This window comes from Haliotis rubra, unplaced genomic scaffold (genome assembly GCF_003918875.1).
Source record: "Haliotis rubra isolate DU_JTF1 unplaced genomic scaffold, ASM391887v1 Scf316, whole genome shotgun sequence".
NCBI classification, from domain to species: domain Eukaryota; kingdom Metazoa; phylum Mollusca; class Gastropoda; order Lepetellida; family Haliotidae; genus Haliotis; species Haliotis rubra.
In genome coordinates, this window is record NW_025766987.1 from 688,256 (window position 1) to 712,248 (window position 23,993).

A 23,993-nucleotide genomic window follows, 5' to 3' on the forward strand; every position below is an offset into this window, starting at 1 on the left:
GTTAATCACGTGCGAGTAATCATCTTGGGTGATTGTCGAGTCGGTCAGGTTGCTGTAAAATCGGTTGATGGGGGTAGTCGGGTGTCGGCGAACTTGGCCCAGCCATCCATGTACTCGTAGGGATAAACACCCTTCCTCATCAGCAGGGGTCGAGTCTCGGCATCGGTGTATCGATCGGTGATGGAGAAGGTATCGTTGGCCTTGACCAGACTGTTGAGTGACGACAGGAGGAAGTGAACCGAGTCTGTGAACCTCAGGCCGTTCAGGTTGAAGGCAATGTATTTCTCCATGTTGTTAGGGATGCACGTCAGGTTGCCGTCAACCCTCGCGATGGCCTGCATGATCAAGTGAGAGTCGTACCCTCTCAAGTTTTGGAAGACCACGGGGATGTTGATTGTCTTGGGGTTGATTCTGAGCTTGAGGTTGCACGTGCTGTGAGCGGCGCCTCTATACTTATTGGTGACATGGCAGTGATCTCTCACTGAATCGCCATTCAGTGGGCTATCACACACATGGCAGTGAGTGATGCAGCCGTGAGCTAGCCAGTCGGCTTGAGTCATACGCATGGGAGCGACTGTGTACAGTGCATTCCTGATAGTTTTCTCTTCCTCCTGCAAACACTTAAGAAACTTTTCAGCCGCGTCGGGACCCTTGTACACTACAGGAGCTTTCGTTTCCCCATCACATCGGACAACCACGTATCCAAACCCACAGGCCTCGTGCTCCTGTGTTTTGTGAGTGTTGGGGGTCGGCCCAATGTCAACGCTCTTAATGAAGGCTTCGAAGTCGGCGTAGATGATGTAAGGCACAGGCATCTGATTCTTGTGGTTGAATTTTAGGATATTGTCGCCTTCCTTGGGCATATCGTTCGTATGGCCATCTGCCCCACACCTTGGCAATCCTCCCGTCGGGATTCTAATAAATCAGCCGTGTAGGCATCGTACGCAAAAGTGTTTTTTCCCCACGTTTCGACTGGTCGTGCAACAGCCTGCTGAGGTTTATCATCCAGGCGTAGTGGTACTTCCCACCTCGCCTGATCATGAATATATTGATCGCCTTGCACCCCCCCCAGTTGTGGTTCCCCCAACATTGGGCTGACCCTGTGCACGATCGTTTTGTTACCTTCGTGCCCGAATACGTTTATGGCTATGTCATCGTTCTGTTTTTCAACTCGGGAGATCTGGGAGATGGGGGGTTGGTTCATCTATACCATCCCAGTTGAGCCCATCGTCTTGGGGATAGCTAGAAGGCCTGTTCGAATTAACGTTAACCGGGAACTTAGCGGCTCTGATCGCTAATCTGAGACAGTTGTTGCCTTTGTTTTTGATGTTGACCATGGCCTGTTTTGCTTTGTAGTAGGGGGGCAAGTCTAGGTACGACCACCCTCTGAATGGTACGTAGTTAGCTATGTCTAGATAGACCTTATCGATTTTATCCACAACCCACCCAGAACCACTGTGCGTGTAGCGTTCTAGGTATTCTCGTATCTGCTGAAAACTGATATCGATTGACTCGTCTATAATCTCGGTATGAGTCTCGACTTCTTGTTTACCCCGGAAGTAAGGCTGAACGTAGTTAATGACCCCCCAATTCTGCTGTTTATCGAGTGACATTTTCACTGTGATTTGAAACTTTATACTTCTCAAATCGTTTAGTTCCTCATTAACTTTATCAGCGATTAGAGGCTTGACGTCGGCGATGTCTATGTTCTTATCAACATGCATGTGCCAGCCTCTCAGATAGTTACCTACAGCGCGCTCAGTGCGCATGAACTCTAGATCAACAGCATTATTCTGACGCAATAGTTCAATTAGGTCAGCTTTCCTCATACGAGAATAACCTGCTAACCCCAGCTCTCGAGCCTCCTGTTTGAGTTGTTTCCCAGTGTGGGGGCGAACGGGGTCGTTCAGCCGTTCAATTAGGTCGGCTTTCCTCATACGAGAATAACCCGTCACCCCTAGCTCTTTCGCTCGGAGTTTTAGTTGTTTTACCGTGGGAGGGGGTTGTATGTCGAGTAATCTCAACAACTCTGGTTTCCGCATGCGGGAGTAACCCACTACACCTTGTTCTCTCGCAATCTGCTTGAGCTCTCGGACAGTAGGCATTGTTATCTCCATGTGTTACAATCTCTAATTGGCTGCCAACAAGGGAGGTAACTCCTCCTTCGCTATATTTAGAATTACCGGATCAATTCTGGGTTCAGGATAGCTTTCCCATTTTATTATTTCCAGAACGTTGGGGATACACGTATATATATTAGCTGATTCAGTCAATACTTGTTCTCTGAAGAGATCCAGCTTTGTAGTAACAATCATTTGAAAGTTGATGTGTCCCAATTCATTTATTTCCTCTTCGAGTTTGCTAATTACCAGAGGTCTGATGTTATCAATACTACATTTACCCGGAAACATCAACCAGCTTCTCAGGCCAAAAGCCGGGGGTGGAATTTGTATGAACCCAGGCATTATTATACCTTGGTGTACACAGTTTCTAATTGGGTAACCATTAATAAATTACACCTCCATACTAAGGAGGCGCCTACATTCGTTTATGTAGCCCTTTTTCTTCTCGTAGATAAGCTGGTACCTGACTACGTTTGCCATGTGGGCTTTACATAAACAGTAGTGACATTTCACTCCAATACCGCACACGGAACACGTGTAGTTTATGAACACCTCCTATGAAAACAGCAGTACCCCTCCATCCTACATTTCCTACCACAGGTCTCGGTCTTCCCCCTAAGTATGTACTGGCATCGGTACGGGGCAGGTCTCATCTTTGGTATACTCATATGGGGACTTAGTCTAATTGCTTTACAACCATCGCAGTCGCTGCTAGACCCAGCGCGATGAAGATCAATTCCCGGGACTTTTGCCCCGGGGATGGTGTGTAGTACTGAGTGAGTGTGGGCTTATGGAGTGGTTCTAGCTGTTTACCGGTTAGCAGGTATAATTCTCTCACTGCGTCTTCAACGTTTTCGAATATTTTAACGGCATGGTTCTCACGCTGGAGTTGTTTGTTAATGTAATCGATCCTCTATTTACGTTTCTTCGCATAATCGGCTTGCGCGGCTTGCAGTTTCTCTACGGCTATATTGTGCCGTTTCCGTTCAGCTTCTATCTCGGCCGCATTCGACTCCTGTAGTTTCGCGAAGAGGAAATTACTCCCGGAAAATGGATGGCGATCGTAGCCATCCTATATATAGTTACATTTACTTCAAAATATTTTCCGGTATGATCCCTTGTTTTCCGAGGATGTCCTTGGTGGCCATCGCCATACCCAGGTTCATTATGAGCATGCCCATATCCTGCAGGTTGAAATCTAGCTTGAAAGTCGGTTGTTTAAGCACCATTTTGGTCAACCGAGCGTACCCTAAGGCTAGACCACAGTTGCGTGGTATGCATCGTTGATGAACGTTTTCCCCTCAGACATTATGCATATGATGTAAAAATATAAATTTATAACATGATATGTGGGTTGACCTCTAATTGTGGTTGTGGTGCTAGGGGTGGTTGTTTATTATAAAACAATAATGAGAGAGCCGCGGCAGCAGTTGCGCCTGCAATCCACAGAGTGTAGTTACTCTTGTGTTTGGTTAAACCACCTTTTCTACCAGCGGCGACTCTCTTAGGGTTCTTCTTCCTGGTGACTGTAGGATACTCCTCCTGGGGAGGGTTCCCCCCTATTGGGGTTTCCTCTATTGGGGTCTCCCCTATCGGTGTCGGAGTCACTTCTTGATCCATCTTGTATACCACTACTATTATTTTTTTTCCCTCCTTAAATTGGCAATGCTTCGCCGTGATAATAGCTGCCGTCACCAGGACTAAATACATACCATATTTGTGGTACAGCACGCAGCTGACAGAGCTCAAGGCGTGTTCAATAAACGGGTCTTTCTCGAGGTCCTCCCACAGGTAAAGGCGTCGTTCCTGGGGAATGGGAAGGAAGTACGACGCTATACCAGTGTAGATCTGGGTCATAACCGATCCTATAAGTCTTTGTCATCTCGGCCCCAAGTCTAGTTTCGTATCTCGCGTACAGCTTATCGATTTCTTCGGCTGACATTTTGTGAATTTTATCGGGAGTGTAGTCCCCAAAGTATTGTTTGGCTTTACCACCGACTGCCAGCCTACCAGTCTCTCTCGCTTGTCGTCACTCTGATCCTGCGGCACCAACAGTTGTTCGAGCAGTTCATCACACTCCATCTTATAATGTAATAAGCAAGTTTTACTTTTAATAATATAATACTCGATGCAGGTGAAACATAGCGAGATAAAGGTTAAGTTGCACACGATGTACACTTAAAAAAAAGTCATAACTATAACTACTAAATGCTAAGTTTTACTTAGCATTTGCTAAGCATTGCTAAGCTAAAACACCCTATAGGCCACAGGTTGGTCGGTCTTGAGCACGAACTTAGCATGTTTAGTTTCAGCGAGCTGTTTCTTCACCCGTTCTCCTTCTAGTTTGCTCATCACATCGTTCTCTCTTAAGCACTCCTCGAACGAATCCCTGTCCTTGCAGTGGAATAAGGCCACCCATCGCGTCTGCTCCCTGAGGTCTTTCAACACCGAGTTGAACTTCTGTGTTAGCACCAGACGCTGTACTTTGCGTGCCGGCCGGAGAAGGCCAGGTACTACAACATGTCTCTCTTTTTTGTTATCTCTCGATTAGCGCTGCAGTCGTCCAGTATGAACAGCGTCGACTCCCCCTTTAAATTTTCCGTGATAAGCCTTCAACCAGTCCTGCAGACGTGTTCCCGGGTCGACTCTGTGTACGTCTGGGTCCGTCATCACCCAAGGTCTTTCTGTGTACGTTCTATTCATGTGCAGAGTAGGGCATATGATAACCATGTTATCAAACACATCCCGGTAGTGCCCCTCCAGCATATCCAGCACGAAAAAAGTCTTCCCACAGCCCGTCTGCCCGCACAGTTTTGTGCAATGCGGGTCGCGGGGTAGATCAATAGAGGGCTTGCACGAATCTCCCATTCTCTATATTAGGTTGCGCGTCCATAATAACGTACAGATATAATTTCAACTTGCCCGCGGGTTGAGCCTTCTTGTTAATCTGGATTGTTATCCCCTCGCTGCCGTTGTCGATGCGGAGACCGCTGCCGTGCAATTGATCATCGTCCTTGGATCGCATGTCCAACCATAGCGCGTACTTGGTGGTCAGGTATTCACCGATCTGCACGGAGGATAGGTCCAGGTCCTTGATGACGTGTTGGTGCCGGGTCGGTAGTTTCGTTATCTCATCCCACTGCTTGTGTGCCCTCATACCGGCGTTGAACAGCTGGCTGGGCACGCCCTCGATGGTCACTTCCACTTTTTCAATTGAGGGGTTGAAAAACTTCTCTCTGTCCCTTCAGAACGGCTCGTAATCCTCCACGGGGACGATCAGGATACCTTTCATCAATCGCGCCGGCACGCTTTAGGTTGATGTTCCACGGCGTGCGTCGCTCTTATCCTGTATGATCGCTCTATGCCTCAGTATGCGGTCCTACAGGATGGCCACCTTCCCCGAATACTGGTTTCGAACCTGCCTTGCCAGCTCCAGGCTAGTGACCATGTTGAACTCCAGAGAGATGTTGTCGATGGCATAACTGGCCTCATCACCGTTCGGTGATACGCACGACTTTGCTGTAGTCGTTAAACGTGAGCTTGTATTCAAGCCTATCAGCCAGTGCGGCCCAGTAAAACGGCGTGTGTCCCGTGAGCAACTCGAAGTCGAGCGGCATGCAGAACCTGTTACCGTATGCGATGGCCTTTTCACCCTCTGAGATCTTGTCTTGTTGGTCTTGCGTGAAGCCGTAACCCACGCGCAACCGAGTCGATTTTCTGATGCCTTGGTACACGTCATTAACGCGTTCTACCTCGCTCTGCCAGAGGTCCCCGTAGCAGTGAAAGACGTCACTGTCGTCGATGCTCAGCACCTCGTTACCACTGATCTTGATAGTGGTTTCCTGGATGATGGCTTGACGTACGTTCCGCACTAACTCGCGTTTGTCGTTGTCTGAGGTCAACGTGAGGTTGAACGTCAGTTGAACCGTGACTGACACGATGAGGTCATTCTCACCCAGGTTTGGGAATCTAACCAGCAGCATTTGGCTCTGGTCTGTATTGCTGGGATTGTTGGTGATGGTCACCGACTGGCGCACGGCTCTGACGCCTAGAGGTTCTCTTAAGCTTCGGAAAGGATCTAGTTTCCTACCATACATTGTTATATAGATAAAATATAAAAGTTTAATATAAATAATGGCTGAAGGCGGTCATGAGGACATCCCGATGGATGATATGTGGGATGATAGTGCCCAGACGTTCGGGTAGGAGGAAACCTCATTCACGAACAACCCCTTAAGTGCTGAACTTTTACAGCCGGCCGTCGACGATTATTACGACGCAGTTGAAAAGAGAGACAATATCAAGCTGTGGGGACGAGACTATACCAAGTTTACCATCGATAAGAAGGGCACACTGCGATTGAGGGCTCACCCGGGGGTCGATATCATGAAAAAAGACGCGAAAGGACCATATGCTTTGTCAACACTCACCAGTCGCCCTGGTGGGAGTCAACTGATCCGTGATGAACTAGGCTTCACAGATTACGGTGGCGCACGGCCTAAGCTTCCCCCGAAGGTCGTCCAAGATCTGCAAGCAGCCAGGGGTGAACTCAGTGGTGAAGGTGATATCTGCTTCCTCAAACCGGGAACAGCTTCGATCCCAGATCGTGTCATTCGATCGAGTCCTGAATGAAGACACCACGTTAGCCAAAAGGATCTGAATCCTCTTCCAAGAGCAAGGGATTACTATCGCCAGCATTCTCACTGCATTGAACTTCATCATATCAACCCTGGTCATGTCGCTGACAGGGGGCACACCCACACCCCCAAGTGGGGGTACACCCACTGGTGATGTTAGAGACTGGGTGAAAAAACACCTGAAATCACTCGGTGAAGCCCTAGCTAAACTCGCTGGTAAGGCCGCCGAAGCCCTGCCCGGCATCCTGGGTAGCATTGTCTCGTGGCTGCTGAGCACGCTAGCTAAAACTGTCACGTGGCTCAGTCAAAAACTGTGGGCAGCCATCGTTGCCGTGGTGGGTCTGGTGTACATAGCGGCTAAGGAATTTTTAACAAAATGAGACCCAAACCGACCGCGATCCCCCCGACCACCAGCGCTGTTTTACGGCCGATGTGCTGCTGATTGGATGCCTGCACGTGTGGGGGTTGGGGTTGTGGGTGTGTGGGTTGAACCCTAGGCTCTGAGGGTGGTACGACTATACCCGTTTCACCGGTCGTGGGGGGTGGTACGTGGGGGACATTGATGTCTGGGTTGACACCCAACTTTTGGTCGGCCGTGGCTACGACGATTTTGTTGTTGTAGCCCACCACTTTGTTGATTCTCAGTCGCATGTCGCTCGGAGCCATGTACAGTCCCACGTCGAACACGTAGTCGACTTTCGACCGGGCATATTCCATCACGTCTTTGTATCATCGGATGGCACCCGGTAGATCGACTTCTTTCACGGGTCGCCCCCCATCATATGGAATACCAAACCCGTGGTTCGGCCCCGGCAAATGCCAATCTGAATACATTGCAAATACATTCGTAGGCCCGTCTATCGTACGGGTTGTTTACTGCGTCCCATGCTTTGTCCTGTGGGAGCGGAGCGCTGCTCTCTATGAGGATACGCCTGACCTGGTAGTACACATGAAACGTGAACACAGACTGGCTCAGCGGTCCCCACCGAGTGTCGGTCAACGTCAAGCCACACCCCGTTGTAGCACACCAGACGCCGAAGTTGAGTTTATTCTGCCAGAACTGCATAGGGGTGTTGAACCAGGCGTGGACTTCCTTGACGTTAGTCACTGAAAGCTTATACCAGTCGAACACATCTATGAACTGGGCTCTGAAATACAACCCAGCAGCGACCACGATCTTCATGTGCAGGAAATCTATGTCCAGTTTAGGGTAAAACACTCCCGGTTTGTACATTTTTAAAGTATTATATAATAGGTATATATACTCTAACATGTACGTAACACTTCCAGGAATAACGAGCGGTTAGTCCATTCAGCTGATGCACGCGATCGATAACACGTCAGGCCAACTCGAAGTCTCACTCTGCGATATCACCTACCTGCCGCGATGGACCAACATCAACGCCAGCAACAACAAGCTGTTCGTCAGTGGCGCCCGCAACCAGATAACTAACAGATACTACAGCTAAGCGACGAGCTCTTCGAACCCTTGGGAGCCAAACTCAAGATGAACGACTCAAACGGCACAGTGGTGTTAACCAACAACGGAATAAACCCCTTGAGGCTCGGCCGACCATTGGCGAGGACACTCAGGATGTCGCCTGATGAGATAAAACCCACAACTACCGTCACAGGCACGAAGTTACCCGACCTAGTACCGTACCGACAGCTATGCATTCATCTCGACCAGTTGAGCACAATGGACAACATTCAAGGTGGCCACTCTTCCACGATACTGAGAGCTGTACCGGTGAAAACGGAGAAATACAACCACGGCAGAACCGAGTCGTTTTCACCGCGACAGTACAAGAGGTTAACTCGTGGCACCATCCCTGAGTTGATCATATCAGTGTTAGATATAAAGCATAATCCTGTTAATTAGGATACCTCAGCATAACGCTGCACATAAGATGACTGCCGCACAAAGTTCTGGAAGGGTGAAGAGATGCGTCAATGTAGGGATCTCTGACCTCGGGGACACACGCGGGTTCGACGCCCCAGGAATAGACGGTAAACTGTACGTCTTGCAACTTAAAAATAACATTTACAAACGCGTTGAAGTCCCCTCCGGGGGATCCGACAGTAACTTAAGTGATATCATCGATACCGAAGGAACGAACAGCAACATTCGGTACGCCCTAGTCTGCAGTGATGATGATAGATGGATGTTATACCCAGCGTTCGTTGGCAGCAAACTGTTCGACCTAGGCCACGCCCGTTGCTCGAAACAAGCAGTATATCCTCGTCTTCACTGACGACGACAAGTGGGTGTTGTTACCCTCTCGAGTAGATTGGTTTCTCAACATTAGGTTCGGCTCCTCCTACGTGTTCACGGAAAACAAAGACAACTACCTAAACAAAGTCGTGAACAATGGAACCCTGCTCCTGGCTTACATCCCGACGCAGAGACGTAGTGTAGTCATCAGCCCAGTCTCGAGTGCTACAGCCCACATGCTGTCGAGCAAGCCCGGGGCGCAAAACGTGACATTGCAGTTGGTGTCTGAATTCGAAGGTGTGGTCAACATCCTGGAGAGTCTACCGGCGAACTCCACGCTGGTCATCCAAGTCTACCTAGGTGAACCACAGCGTGAAGTCGAAGTCGTAAAGGGGATCAAACTCCGGTTGGGGAAACAACACCAATATCAGGTTTGCACTGTTTAGTGCAGGTGGGTGTCGACTTCCAGGCCAGTCTGCAGGGGGTCACCGTGACTGTGGAAGACGATATCACTCACCAAGATCTTCGTACCCGACAACATACACCTCATGGGGGTGAAGTGAACCCCTGAGAAATTATCAGAAAAACAGTTGGAAACTATCTCGTAATAGTAATATAACAATGACTAGTCATCGACCCAACGCCACGCTTAACGATCTAGGAGACACGGAGGGATTCGATCTGCCCGGTGAGGAAGACGCCTTGTACGCCCTATGCTTAAAAGATAACGTGTATAGGTGGGTGTCCCTGGCAGATTTTAAAGAACCCGAATGGTTGATCAACATGACCCTCACCGCACCTTATATCTCGTTAGACAAAGATAGGTATGTCTCCGAAATTAGGAACAACCGTATCTTAATCGGGTCTTTCATCCCGAATTATATGAGGGCTATAGAAACTAATATAGTATGAGGGGGCCCGAGTAACATGATAAGTGCACCCGGTGGAACAGAGTTAAGGTTTGACGCACCCGATTCCCAATATATGGAACTACACTACACACTCGTCTTAGAATTTTATCTGGTCCTCGATCAGGATATTACATCACACCAACTTTTACCTGGGGTGACAATAAACTGGACTGTTGAGGGCGCTTACCAACCTTGCCGTATCATCATAAAAAACGGGTAGATGCTAGGTCGCGGGAATCTGGCATACACCAAATCAAACCTCCATGGGGTTAATGTGGACGTAAAGATGCCTATTGAACTCTCACCTATTTACCTTGGTAATGGGGTAAGACTTATAAGTCTCAAATATATTGAGGATAATATAAGGGAAACACAATTAAAAAGTATCTCATAGAATATATTATATGCCCAGGATGGGCCTGTACCCAGTTGTAGAGGACGTAGTGAAGACACTGGAAACCGTAGACGGGTTCCGCTTGAGACAGTTATGTGATGTAAAACGCCAACTAGAACAAGACCACGACACACGGAAAGCACTATGTAAGAAGTACCATAGAGCTTTCAATATCGCGGATGGGGCTGATACTGCCCTTACGACAACCAGCATGGGGCTAGGGGCGGCAGGGTTGGTGTTTAAGTTTGCATCCCGCAGACTGCACCATAAAGCATTGTAACACGACGAGATCAGGGTTCTGGCCGAAGCAAAGCTGAACACGGTAAGTGTATTTCCAGAGCACTCACTGACAGCAAGATCTCAGAGGAGGAATTTCGTTCAATCCTCTGTGAACTCGACAAGTACCGTAAGTTGAAACAAGAAATCCTGTCCAAGTCTCGTAAGTCTGCTATCAGCGAAGACGAGAAAAAAAAGTACATAGAACAGGGGGTACGAAAAAGCCCAGCAAGCCTTCATTACGAACACCAAAGAGATCATAGGCGATTCACATTAAACTGTTTCATTGAGGTCAACACGACATAGAGCTATCACGTGATCAGGAAAGTGCTAGTTCGCTGTCATAGTGACCGGGAAGTTAACTGGGGATTCAAAAGTAGTATATACAATGGCGGTGAGATCTAAGGGCCTGGCAAAAGCTTTATTAATGAAATAAAGCTTTACAGAGGCTTTTGTTGGACTTGATCTCGGACAATCATTGTATATACTACTGATGGGTTTGAGTGGGTTTTGCTAACGTTTTTCTAGAGTCGAAAGATAGGGATCCCATTTCGGATACATAGATGTATCATCAGAGAAAAATTATTCATTATTTTTCAAATTACATTTTGTGAAGTTTCTTTTTTGACTCAGTATATTAATTTGTAAACATTGAGTTGTATGCCACATTACATTATATTAGTTTATTTAAATCTGATGCAATGTAACACTTGTCAATTACAGAAACAGTCAATCTTGAAGATATGGAAGCAATGGAATAATTATTTTTTTCTACAAACAATCAGCAAACTATTCCAACTGATCCTGAATCTGGCGTCGAACTACCAGCATCACCCATGGATACACCAATTGAATGTTCTCAAATTCCACCATCAAGCAGGCAAGATGAACTGCAGACAGAGAAGATCCAGGGCAGACTGAGAAAATCCAGGAAGACTAAACACAGTAATGATGATGTACTCCATATGCAGTACCAGGTCTTAGCAGGAGATCTGAAAAAAGAAAAACTGATATTAGAGAAGCAGAGGTTAAAGCTACAGATTGAACTACTTCAACGCCTGTTGGCTCAGAATGATTTGGACGTTAACCTTAATCCAACGCAGCTTCTGATGTCTATGCTGCATTAATAATGTCACAATTAATGATGCCATTGCTAATGTAATAGTTTGTTGATAATGATTAAGTGAATTAGATGGTAAATCTACTTAAATTGTTTCTTCCAATTTACTCTATCTGTATACTAGTATACAAACTTCTATTAACTTTTAACACTCATATCAAATTATAATAGTGCTCAAAATCATTTAATAAAATATTTATTTGTTCAAAATGAGCTCTTTTTCATTTATGAATCAACTTAGCTAGTGTAATTTCATAACAAGTATCAAAAGGTAAAATTCCTGAGTCTCTGTATTGTTTTTAATCAAAGGGAGACAATCTACCTACATCACACCTTTGACATTATCTCACTTAGACCATATCTTATGTCATTGTGATTTTGTTTCTTAAAGACAAAGCTATTTTGAATTAGATTCAGTAAATACAGATATCATAAAAAATAATATATTTGTTTCATACATAAGTAATGTTTCAGTTGTGCTTGTTTATTACAACATTTTTAACATATCCCTGTAAATTAATACACACGTAATCTTGAACTGACCTAAACATGGTGTTTTATATACAGATTATATTTATAAAAAAACTTCTACTTACCTAGTTAGCAAAGAAAGTACTTGCTATATGATCCCTGATAGCCTTGTCGTCATTCCGTCCTCTGTAGTGGTCAATGAGTGGCTGGTCCTGTCTCACATGGGCATCATCGACATCAAGAACCTCATTCCGAAGGATAGCTATGTTGTGCAATATTGCGCAGGTCAATATAATTTTGCACACCTTTCCCGGGTTCATACGGATCTAAAACAAAGTTAAAAAGCATATCACATTATTTGCTAATTAAAAATCAAATAAGCAATCAGACATTATTTATGTATTGAAAGCTTTATCATAGAAATATGATATTTTACATATCTTACTCAAAATATTACATTTCCTTTAAACTGCTATCTGCCCTTACTTTAAATCAATTGCGAGGAAATGCAATTTCTCTTCAACTAATAACTCTGTTTTTTAATTCTTATTTTTAACCTTGTGAAGAACCATTGAGCAGCCACCGGTTGGAAATTAGGTGCTATATAAGTGCATTATTATTATTATATCTTTATACCTCAGAATACAGAAAATGAAACCTTCGTTTTAATCGGCCAAAGGTCCTCTCTATGGTGACTCTGGTCCTACACAGTCTGTCATTATACCGCTGTTGAGGGTTCCCTTGTGGGTGAAGGTAGGGAGTGAGTAAGTAGGGTCTGCAAACACAACATCAGTATGAAGGAAGCATTCATTGGAAATGTTGACTAATTTGAATTAAAAAAAATATTTCACTTCACTAGAAAAATACAATATTATAATTTACATGAATGGAAAACTACATTTGCCTTGTTGAGCAATAATTATTAGCCGACAACTTGAATTTAGGCTTACCAGCAAATTAGATTTAAACTGTAAGTCTTTTCATGTAAGATATGAAAATTTACCGGCATGCATATCCACTATCTCCAAGGACAAACCCATCTGAAATTCTGGTGTGGTTGGCTTCTAAGTGTTGTCTCAGATTAGATGTCCTAAATATATGGCTGTCATGGGTGGAGCCTGGCCAGCTGGCACACAAGTAGGTTATATTTCCTGTTAAAAAAACCCATATATATAATTATTTTTTTAAATTCAATTTATAGATTTGAAGTAGTAATCATGCAAAATGTAAAGTTATTCCTACTGAATTTCTGGGAAAACCAATCTCAATTCTCATAAAAATATTTGTCATGGTATAAATGAGTATAAGCATTACCTCTACTTTTATCACACAGACTATACCAAGGGAGGTCACTCTCACATTCTGTTTTCATTTCAAACAGATGACAGTTTTCAATCATGTACACTAAAATGATATATCGGCTTTACTTGCCACACTTTGAAACAAGTAAACATTGCTTACAAGTTTTACTGTGAAGGTGTTGTTTACATACCTTTATCGTCACAAACAGCCTGCACGTTTATGCTGTGCCAGCCCTTACGGTTGACATAAGCAGGCTCATCTTGGGTCGGTGCCTGAATCCGGACATGGGTACCATCAATGCAACCGATGACATTAGGGAAACCTCCAATCTCAAAAACACCCTTCTTTATCTTGTCTTTCTCTTGTACGCTTGGCCACTTGATAAACTGATGCCACTTTCGAACAAGAGCATCGCACACTCTATCAACAGTCCTCGAAAATGTACTCTTATCAAGGCCAACCGTGTCTCCCACAACCTGTAGGAAACTAACGCTGGCCAAGAACCTCAAGGTGACTAGCACCTGCATCTCTACAGTGAGAGCATGGTTCCTTTTTGTGTCTCTCTCCACATCATCACGAACCAAAGATATTATGTAGTCAATGGAATCTCATCGAAATCGGTATCTTTGTTGTAATTCCATTTCATTAAACGTAACAGGAAAATTCCTGAATTCCTTCAGGTTTCTTTGTGGTTTAATGTTCATGAATGCTGCATTAGGCTGGACAATAAACGCCATGTTGTCACCATGGAGCTAGACCTAGAACTGATGCTAATGGTAATGTTAGTGAGCTAATGTACCCCCTTCCCTTCCGTTAAGTTAACGTGGGCTTAACGGGCCGTTAAAGGTTAACGGCACTTTGAGCAACAGGCTTTTGCATTGTTACCGTTAACGGACCGTTAAAATTTAACAGGCTTTTGAACAACCGGGCCCTGAACTATTATAACGTTAAGCACTCGGACGCAAGCGTCCTCGTACTTTAACTATAATAGTTCAGGGCGAAAGTGTGCTTTATTACACTAAACATGGTGGTAGAGCGAACTTTATTTCTTAAATATTATACTAACCTGTCTGCAAAGGACAGTAAAAATCCTAGAGTATCACAGAGATAAATTTAAAACTAGTAATTAAATCTTAAACATTTTAACTATAAATGACAATACAATATAAAAACTGGCTATATATTGCCAACAACTGAAGGTAGATCACCATACCAGGGACCATGGGGACTTACAGTACATTTGCTTCCCGCATGGACCCTAGCTGGATTTACACCATCCATTCAGTCGTTAGCAATTCAGACAAATCTAGCCATACATTAAAAAGACACATATTCTACGATTAAAAAAGTGGAAAGTTGTAATTTACTTTGAATGTTTTTGGAATAACGTTCCCTCACAGGACAATAATTTTACAGTACTTTAACCCCCGTTGAGGGTACAGCCACAAACAATCTGAGTTACTAATTTAAACTTCCAAACATACACTGTATTTTCATGTGCACTGATAAGACGCAGGAGGAAATGGGACCTTCACTGTACATTATCAGTAGGTACCAATTACATGCAAGTAAACCAACGCAACATATGTTATATTTGGGATTACACTTTCTTAGTAACTACAAATTCTAGTACTTATTTGGGTAGAGTCTCATCCGGGATTCGAACCCACACCCTCAAAGTCAGGCACCAAATCGCCACCACACAAAGTCAGCCGTCTAACCCGCTCACGCACCGCTACTTACACACAAATGGAAGTCGGATAACTGGTAGTCTAGACTGCGGACTTTGTGTACCCCTCTGATAAGTGTATATTGGCATGGCTCCCACGGCCGAAAGCTATGATTACACAATGCCATATTAGAAAGTGGTCAAATGTAACATATGTTATCAGAGGGGTGCCCAAAGTCCGCAGTCTAGACTACCAGTTACCAGACTTCCATTTTTGTGGAAGTCGCCGTGGCTGAGCGGGTTAGGCGGCTGACTTTGTGTGCTGGCGATTTGGTGCCTGACGAACTCAAGTTTTGGATGAAATATACTGAGTCAAAAAAGAAACTTCACAAAATGTAATTTGAAAAATAATGAATAATTTTTCTCTGATGATACATTTATGTATCCGAAATGGCATCCCTATCTTTCGACTCTAGAAAAACGTTAGCAAAACCCACTCAAACCCATCCATTCGTCGTGCAAATGACGTTAGTGCCAAATCAGGTTTTGCACGTGCAGTCGATCACGTGATCTTCGCATCGAAGTATTCTTCATATGCACGTGTTTGCATTGGCCTCAAGAATTGAAAAAACACATTTAAACCACAGTTCTAACGGTACTTGAAATGTCACGATTGTCAAATGTGCAACGTGAACGTGCCGTTGGCATGTTGCAAGCGGGAAGATCAGTTATTGACGTCGCAAGAGCAATGGGATGCAGCCGTCGTACTGTGTATGACTTGCGAGGTCGTCTACAATAAACTGGCACCACTTCTGATCGCCCAAGGTCGGGTCGTCCACGTGTGACGTCACGAGCAGAAGACCGTCAAATCGTCCTACGTCACCTACGTGACAGATTTCTGCCGGCTACACGAACCAGGGCTGAGATGTTTAGAGGTCGCCTGTCCTCACAGACCATTCGAAATCGGTTTCGGGCTGCCAATCTCCATTCCCGACGTCCATATCGTGGGCCAATATTGACGCCGTTTCATCAACGTCAATGTCTGCTGTGGGCCCAGAGAGACTGGAATCGAGTCGTCTTTAGCGATGAATCCAGGCTTACCCTCAGATTCGCGGACGGCAGGCATAGAGTCTGGAGACGACGTCGTGAACGGTACGCCCAATGTTGTGTACAGGAAGTCGACAGATTCGGGGGCGGCAGTTGCATGGTGTAGGGTGCTTTCTGTGGGAACAACCGTTCCCGACTTCTGGTCATCCGTGGAAACCTCACAGCTGCTGCTTACCGCGACCAGGCGCTCACCCCTGAACTCGTTCCTTTCATGGCGGCTCATGGCCGAGGTCTACAGTTCCAGCATGATAATGCTCGGCCGCATACCGCGATGTTGACACGACATTTCCTTTAAAACACTGGAATCAACGTCATGGACTGGCCATCGAGGTCCCCTGACCTTAATCCAATAGGGCACGTTTAGGATGCACTTGGGAGAAGGCTTCGTGGTCTTAGGAACCAACCTCAGAATTGGCAGGAACTTGGCGCTGCCTTGCAAGAGCAATGGCGCAGAATCCCCAACCACGTGTTCACAAGCATCAGGCAGTCGATGAGGAGACGGTGTTTGGCAGTGGTGAATGTGCGGGGCGGCCATACACGACATTGAACTGAGAAATTTCGCATTTTTATTCTTGTGACTTGACATTCTGTATACCCATGTTTTGGAACGGCGGTGTAGCCTAATGGAACTGATTATGGCACTGTCAGTGTATCGAGTACATCACACAGATCTCAGCAATGAAATAATAACAATTTAACCATCTTACCATCTCTTGTTCTTTTATAGTGCCCTGAAGAAAGAATGTGAAGTTTCTTTTTTGACTCAGTATATTTTACACGATATCACAAACTCTACACATCTGATTTGCCACGCCTGAGGTAACAAACAAAAGGCCACCTCAACCGTAATGTAGTTTCGACAACAACTGAGTCTCTAGTCAAGTTATGTTCTTGAGTGTGAGTGAGTGAGTTGGGTTGGAACAATATTTCACGCCGTGTCCGTATAATGAGGGAGGAAAGATGGAAGTGATGCAGGCCGCAGACGTTTACAACTGATGGGAGAGTCAAGAGGGCGTTTATTGTGTTTGCAAACGTGTAACTGAATCGGGGTGAAGTGGGATGCAGGTCTACGATCACAGGTTCCTGGTGTACGTCAGGGAAGCAACTCTTAAATGGCTGGGGTCACACGCTCGTCACCCTCAGTTCGTCCATTCAGTGATCTACTGAAGTGAGTGGGTGAGTGAGTTATTATTTAACGTCACATCGGCAATATTGCAGCCATATCGTGACGAGAACATTTGACATGGAAATAGAATATAAATAGATATTATAAAAACCTGCCGACGAAGGACAGTAAAACAACTAGAATATCACAATTTGAAGTAAAACTAGCGTAGAAAGTTAAAACAAATAGCACTATTTGGACAATACAATATAAAAAAGTGTCTAGAGATCGCCAACGACTGAAGGGAGATCACCATACTAGGGACCATGGGGACTTACATTACTTTTGCTACCTGCATGGACCCTAGCTGGATTTACACCATCCCTTCAGCCATTGACGTTGATGCTGACATTAAGCCATACATTAAAAACACAACAATACTACGATAAAAACCTGGTACACTTAAATAGACTTCAAATGTTTTGGGACTTACATACAGAGATCTACTGAAACAGAACTATGTACAAATGTTGGGCCTCTAGTGGGTCCTCGTACATTTTTTAAGAAGAAAAGACAATATCAATTACTTACATTGGAGGGGCGGTGGGGTAGTCTAGTGGTTAAAGCGTCCGCTCGTCACGCCGAAGACCCGGGTTCGAATCCCCACATGGGCACAATGTGTGAAGCCCATTTCTGGTGTCCCCCGCCGTGATATTGCTGGAATATTGCTAAAAGCGGCGTAAAACCATATACTCACTCACATACATTGGTCTTCAGCGACCCTTGCGTGTAAGAGGCGACTAACGGGAACGGGTTGTCAGGCTCGCTGACTTGGTTGACACACGTCATCGTATCCAATTTGCGCAGATCGATGCTAGTGCTGTTGATCACTGGATTGTCTGGTCCAGACTCGGTTATGTACTGACTGCCGGGATATGGCCATAAAACCTTATTTTAACTGATTATGGGACAGGAATTGGTGCTGGGGACATAAGTCCGTTTGCCACAACATAGCATCAATTAATGGACACTAAGAAATAATTCGTGGAAGTATCAAAATTATTTCACAGAAGGTTACAACAACGAGATTATTTGCTCGATGACATGTGGACAGCAACTGTAAGGAGTGAGCGTCCAGAAACTGAATAGTTTATTAATGTTGCTTGGTTTGAGGTTGAAGCTATAAGGAGTAACCTCCCTTGGACTACAACCGAATAGAGGTTATTCTCAGAGTGAGTGAGTTTAGTTTTACGCCGCTTTAGCAATATTCCAGCAATATCACGGCGGGGGAACAGTAATGGGCATTAAGACATTAAGACTTAGGACATCCAGGTCTACCTGTGCAGTGTGTGTGCATTGGCATTCCATATACAATTACAACAATTTTAAGAACGCCACCTTCCATATATACTAGCCACATAAAGCAACTGTGCATTGTCAAAATATTATCCCAGTTGATAAGTACGATAACAATGTCAAAGGTACATATAAACTTTTATTGAGGGATCATGAGACCATAACAAGTCGGGAGAATTTTAATTGACAATGACGTCACGAGTCCACAGGCGGGACGGGGGTCAAACGACCATGCCACAAGCTCAATAACGGGTATGTCCACCATCGGCATTGAGAACAGCAGTGCATCGACGACGCATAGAGCCTATCAAACGTGCAAGGAAGGCTTGTGGGATGTCACGCCAGATGTTGCAAGAAATCATAGCAGCCCATGCCGTATGAGGGCGGGCATTGCTACAGATCGAAGAATCTGATCCCTGTAGCCCACACCAGTTAAGTTGCCCTGAACAATCACCAAAGGAGTTTTTTGGCGTGCTGTTATTCCACCCCAAATCATCACGGAACCACCACCAAAGCGATTCCTCTCCAAGACACAGGCCTGTGCATAACGTTATCCCACGCGTCTATAGGCACGTTGACGTCCATTACTATGGGAAATGTTAAACCTGGACTCATCTGTAAAAACAACATTTCTCCACCAAAACAAGGGTCTGCGGACATGATTTCGGCACCACATTCGGTGAGCTTGTCGATGACGTTGTGTCAGGATATGCCGTATGTCGGGACGTCGTGGTCTGATCCCGTGATGACGTAAACGTTGTCGAACTGTGTTTGGGTGGATACGGCGAAGTCCTGGGATGGTTCGGGCAGTCATCACTGCAGTCTGAAACCTGTGGCGAAGATGGGTCACCCTTATCTATCTGTCCTGTCTTGGCGTTGTTACACGTGGACGTCCAGAACGAGGCCGATCGATGACGTCATGTGTGTTCTGGTAGCGTCTCACCAGTGCAGAAATGGTGTTCCGGTGGCAGTGGAAATGTGCAGCCACTTGTCGTTGAGACATTCCCCCACGGACCATCCCAATGGCCTCATGACGTTTCGCAGACGTGAGCCTTGGCATGCTATGCGTTTCAATAGCCGTTTAATTATTTGAACGATCGCAAGGGCAGGGGTTGAGCTTTCCAAAGTGACATTATTGTGAGGCATTCATTCGCTCTGTTTCTCTTTCCCGGAATGCACGTGCAACAACGTATTGCACGTCTCCAGGACGAACCCACTGACGTCACGGAACGTGGCACGTGCATGCATGTTGGCATCCTCGATAATCTCCAGGGTATACGTTACGATCACTCTCCACTATACCCTGGATGCATCCACGGCTTGTGGCGATCACCATACTAGGGCCCATGGAGTCCCTTGGTTGAAACGAAGACACGACAGAAATGAATTGATGTAAACGGACAGGACAAGGATAGCTCGGATGGATGTTAGTACAGTTTACGCGAGTGAGTGAGTTAAGATAGTACAGTTTAAGAGAAGGGCACCAATCCATATCGAACTATTGCATTGTATCTCAGTAAGCTAGCACCATCCAACCTTCCGGACAAGTAGAATGAGCCATACACACACGTGTACGTGAGTGAGTGAGTGAGTGAGTGAGTGAGTGAGTGAGTGAGTGAGTGAGTGAGTGAGTGAGTGAGTGAGTGAGTGTTTAGAGTCACGTCGGCAATATTGCAGCCGTATCGTGACTATAATAACATATACTTTAATAATAAATAAAAGTTATTTCGTAAAATCTGTCAACAAAGGACAGTAAAACAACTAGGTTATCACAGATAGAAAGTTAAAACTAGCATGAACATTTATTACAATACAGGACAATGCAATATAAAAAACCGGGCTATAGGTCACCAGCAACTGAAGGTAGATCACCATACTAGGGACCATGGGGACTTACAGTACCTTTGCTACCTACATGGACCCTAGCTGGATTTACATCATTTCTTCAGATGTTTGTGATTTTTGACAATTTAGCCATACATTATAAGGTGAGGTGGGGTGAAATTGGTTTTAACGTCGTGCTTGAGAATAATTTCGCTCATGTGACGACGTGCATGCGTGTGTATGTGTATGTGCGGCTGCTTTTAAAAAATATTGAAATATTTCAAAACATATACTAGTTATATATAATTACTATCACGCCCTATCGTAATGCTGGGGTCAAAATTAGATTTCCTCGAATGAAAGGACGTGGATTCGAATCCTGCGGCCGACACACATATTCCGATAAGATACATTTTCATTCTCTTGTCAACATTGATTTTAGGATAGACTCTCTATAACATCAAATGGTCGGTTCTGATCACATCTGTATATTTTCTGACCACCACTGAGCACTGAAAGGATGGTACAAGTACTTCTTAATTCCACAAACGTGGTAAGCAAAATTTCCGCACTTCGCTTTCCTTTCCGTTTCAGATGAGTTTATATTTTGATGGCAATCCTGTGGAATCGCTTTTAAAATGGCGCATACTTTTAACAAAGTTATGAATTTGGGATCAGTACACTTAAAACATCTTTGAAACATCACCAACACGATGACATCATCAATGCCATACGCCTTGATCTAAGACCGCCTCCGTGGTGTAGTGGTTAGAGCGTCCGCCCGGAGAGCGGAAGGTCGCGGGTTCGATCCCCGACTGCGTCATACCAAAAGACGTTAAAATATGGTACTTGTTGGTCCCTGCCTGGCGCTCGGCATTAATGGGTACAACAAGGTCTGGTCGGCTCGGAGTCAGTATAATGTGTCTGAGTGGGGTATTCATGCTTCACTGCGGCATGGTATCTCAGTGGGCTAGCACTATAAAACCAGCTTAAGTCTGGGCTAGTACAAGCAGCCACACATACACATACACACGCATGCACGTCGTCATATGAGCGAAATATTCTCAAGCACGACGTAAAACCCAATTTCACCTCACCTCACCTTTATCTAAGTTCAAGTGTGGTCTGTGTATAGATGTCAATAGAATATCAGCATCAACTTTGATTTTTGATAATGAAGAAAATTAATGTTAACATTGACGTTAGCCGTCATACAGCTGGAATATTGATGTCCGTCATTAAACAACAACCTTGACGTTACGCCAAACTCATCCACCTCCTTGAAACTGTAATTGCACTGCGATACGGTAAGGATTTTACGGGTGTTTTGAAAGGTTGTTTTAATTATTCCTTTAAAAATTGTTCTGCGTTCTGCGCATTCAGTGGCACTGTGGTGGTCAATCTTACCTATATAAATCATACAACTTCATGTAAAATATTAAACATTTATGACCTACATGCCTTAGGTGATGGTTACAACAACTGTAGCCTTCAACAAAGAAGCGTGTGTAAAATGTTCTAGCTTCGGAAGAATTTTGAATATTGCTTGACAATTATTACCTGTTCAAATGGCTTACGAAATGGATTGGCTGTTGTCATCGATTACACGTTTAGGACTGTCATAATCAAACAATAGTATTTTTTTTAAATGAATCAAAGGGCTAATTGACCAAACTTAGACGAGAGAAAGTTCCTTCTCCCAATATTGAGGTTTTCAAGAGGCGTGTGCTCTACTGATGTGTCTTGTCTGAGTAAGACGGGCGTGAGTTTATCCTTACACCGCTTTTAGCAATATTCCAGCAATGTCACGGTGGGGGAAATCAGGAATGAGCTTTACACAATGTACCCATTTGGGAATCGAACCCAGGTCTTCAGCGTGTAGAGCAAACGCTAGGCTACCCTCCGCCCTGTGAGGAAATCAGCTTTGGTAAAGACTAGCTCATGTATAGATATAAGAAAACTGTTTTCTGAAATGTATAAAATAATGTATTTTGTCATATTTTAGTCAAACCTACCAAAATTGAAAACCCTGTTGCGATACTACAGTCGTGGACCTGACACACCAACTATTTATACCTGTCGGTGGATCTGAGTATACTGACACACATTGAAAACGTAAAACCAAATTCAAATGAGGAAAACTTAACAATACTTGGATGAAAATTGTTCTACAGTTATGTTGAGAATTTCATTGTGCTTCATTTTCATAAAAAATGATTGCAAGAGTTCCGCCAATATGACTGACACATCAAGCGTCACACACAGACCCCCTTACGTCCGTCAGTAGCGAGTGTGACCTCCCTGAGCCTGTACACATGCACGGAGTCGACATGGCATGGATTCGCACAAACGTCGAACAGGTGCTTGGGGGATGTTCTGCCACTCCTGTGTAAAGCCAGGGTCAACTCAGCGACGTTGTTTGGCTGACGTTGACGTTGACATTGATGAATCCGGCGACCAAGCTCATGTTCATGTTGCTGCCTGTAGACGCGTTGTCTGCCATCTGCAAATGACACACAGAACCTGGACCCATTGAAAAACACCCACTGGTTGGTGATTCATGGTGGTTGGAGGCTATGTTGCTGTGCAAACAGGAGTCTGTTGACTCGATGACGTGGCGTAATGACGTTTCCCGATATGGCCCCTTAGTGCCACCCCCTGCAGACGTCAAATGACTGTCATGGCGCTGATGTGGCGTCCTTTTCGTCCTACGGTGTTTCGAGGTGAGTTTGCTGCTGTCTGAAAGCGGTTTCTTTGGTGAACTCGTCGGATGTGCCGGTCTGGACGTTCCGTCGTGACCGGAGTTCGTCCTGGTAAGGGACGGTCACTGACGCTTCCAGTTTGCTGATGACGATTTTGGAGTCTGTTGATGGTGGATGGGCTCACTCCGAAGTGGTGGGTGACCTCATTTTGTGATGTTCCCACCAACAGCATCCCGATCGCTTGTTCCCTCTGCTGTTCACTGAGCCGTGGCATTTTGTGACTGCTAGTGAAACGGCTGAACCATAGTGCCTTTTATGCGTCCAAAACCTGGCTTTGCATGTGCGTGTCATGATAATCATGCACCCCAACAGGTCCAAGGAATATGCCAGAGTTGTGTTTTCATGAACTGTACCCATGCAAGAAACACGAAAAGGGTTCGAAACCAGATGTGCATATGGTTTTATTCGGCAACCTCACATCACTATATTTTCGTGTGGTAAATGAAATTGCTTCACAAAACTTTGTTAGAAATTGCCAAAATGGGTTTTGCGTTTTCAATGTGTGTCAGTATAGAACCTATGCACTGGATTGTCTGGTCCAGATTCGATTATTTACAGACCGCCACCATGTAGCTGGAATAGACAACACCCAAACCAAACCAAAACCTTTCCACCTGCTTTCTTCTCAGCTGGTAAAGCAACAAGTGGATCTTACCGTATCTACACTAATGAAGCATCAAGGCCGTTGACTTTCAGATCATTCAGAACATCGCCTATTGAC

At 45.0% G+C, this 23,993-nt stretch overlaps 1 protein-coding gene across 1 annotated transcript; it reads right to left on the minus strand.

Annotated features, from left to right (window-relative positions):
- Positions 1–12,272: 12,272 nt before the first annotated feature.
- LOC124283454 (putative nuclease HARBI1) lies at positions 12,273–14,064 on the minus strand. Its single transcript, XM_046719518.1, has 4 exons — positions 13,640–14,064; positions 13,151–13,298; positions 12,784–12,922; positions 12,273–12,473 (listed from the first exon to the last, which is right to left on the minus strand). The coding sequence occupies exons 1-4, from the start codon at positions 13,974–13,976 to the stop codon at positions 12,273–12,275; spliced, it is 825 nt and encodes a 274-aa protein (XP_046575474.1). The 5' UTR covers positions 13,977–14,064.
- Positions 14,065–23,993: the final 9,929 nt, after the last annotated feature.

Excerpts from the sequence above, each read along its gene's own strand:
- LOC124283454 (XM_046719518.1), bottom strand. The coding sequence starts at position 13,976 with ATGCAGGTGCTAGTCACCTTGAGGTTCTTGGCCAGCGTTAGTTTCCTA. Across the intron at positions 13,299-13,639 it reads GGCTGTTTGTGACGATAAAG|GAAATATAACCTACTTGTGT; the intron begins GTATGTAAACAA and ends TTTTTTTAACAG. Across the intron at positions 12,474-12,783 it reads TTCATTTTCTGTATTCTGAG|ATCCGTATGAACCCGGGAAA; the intron begins GTATAAAGATAT and ends ACTTTGTTTTAG.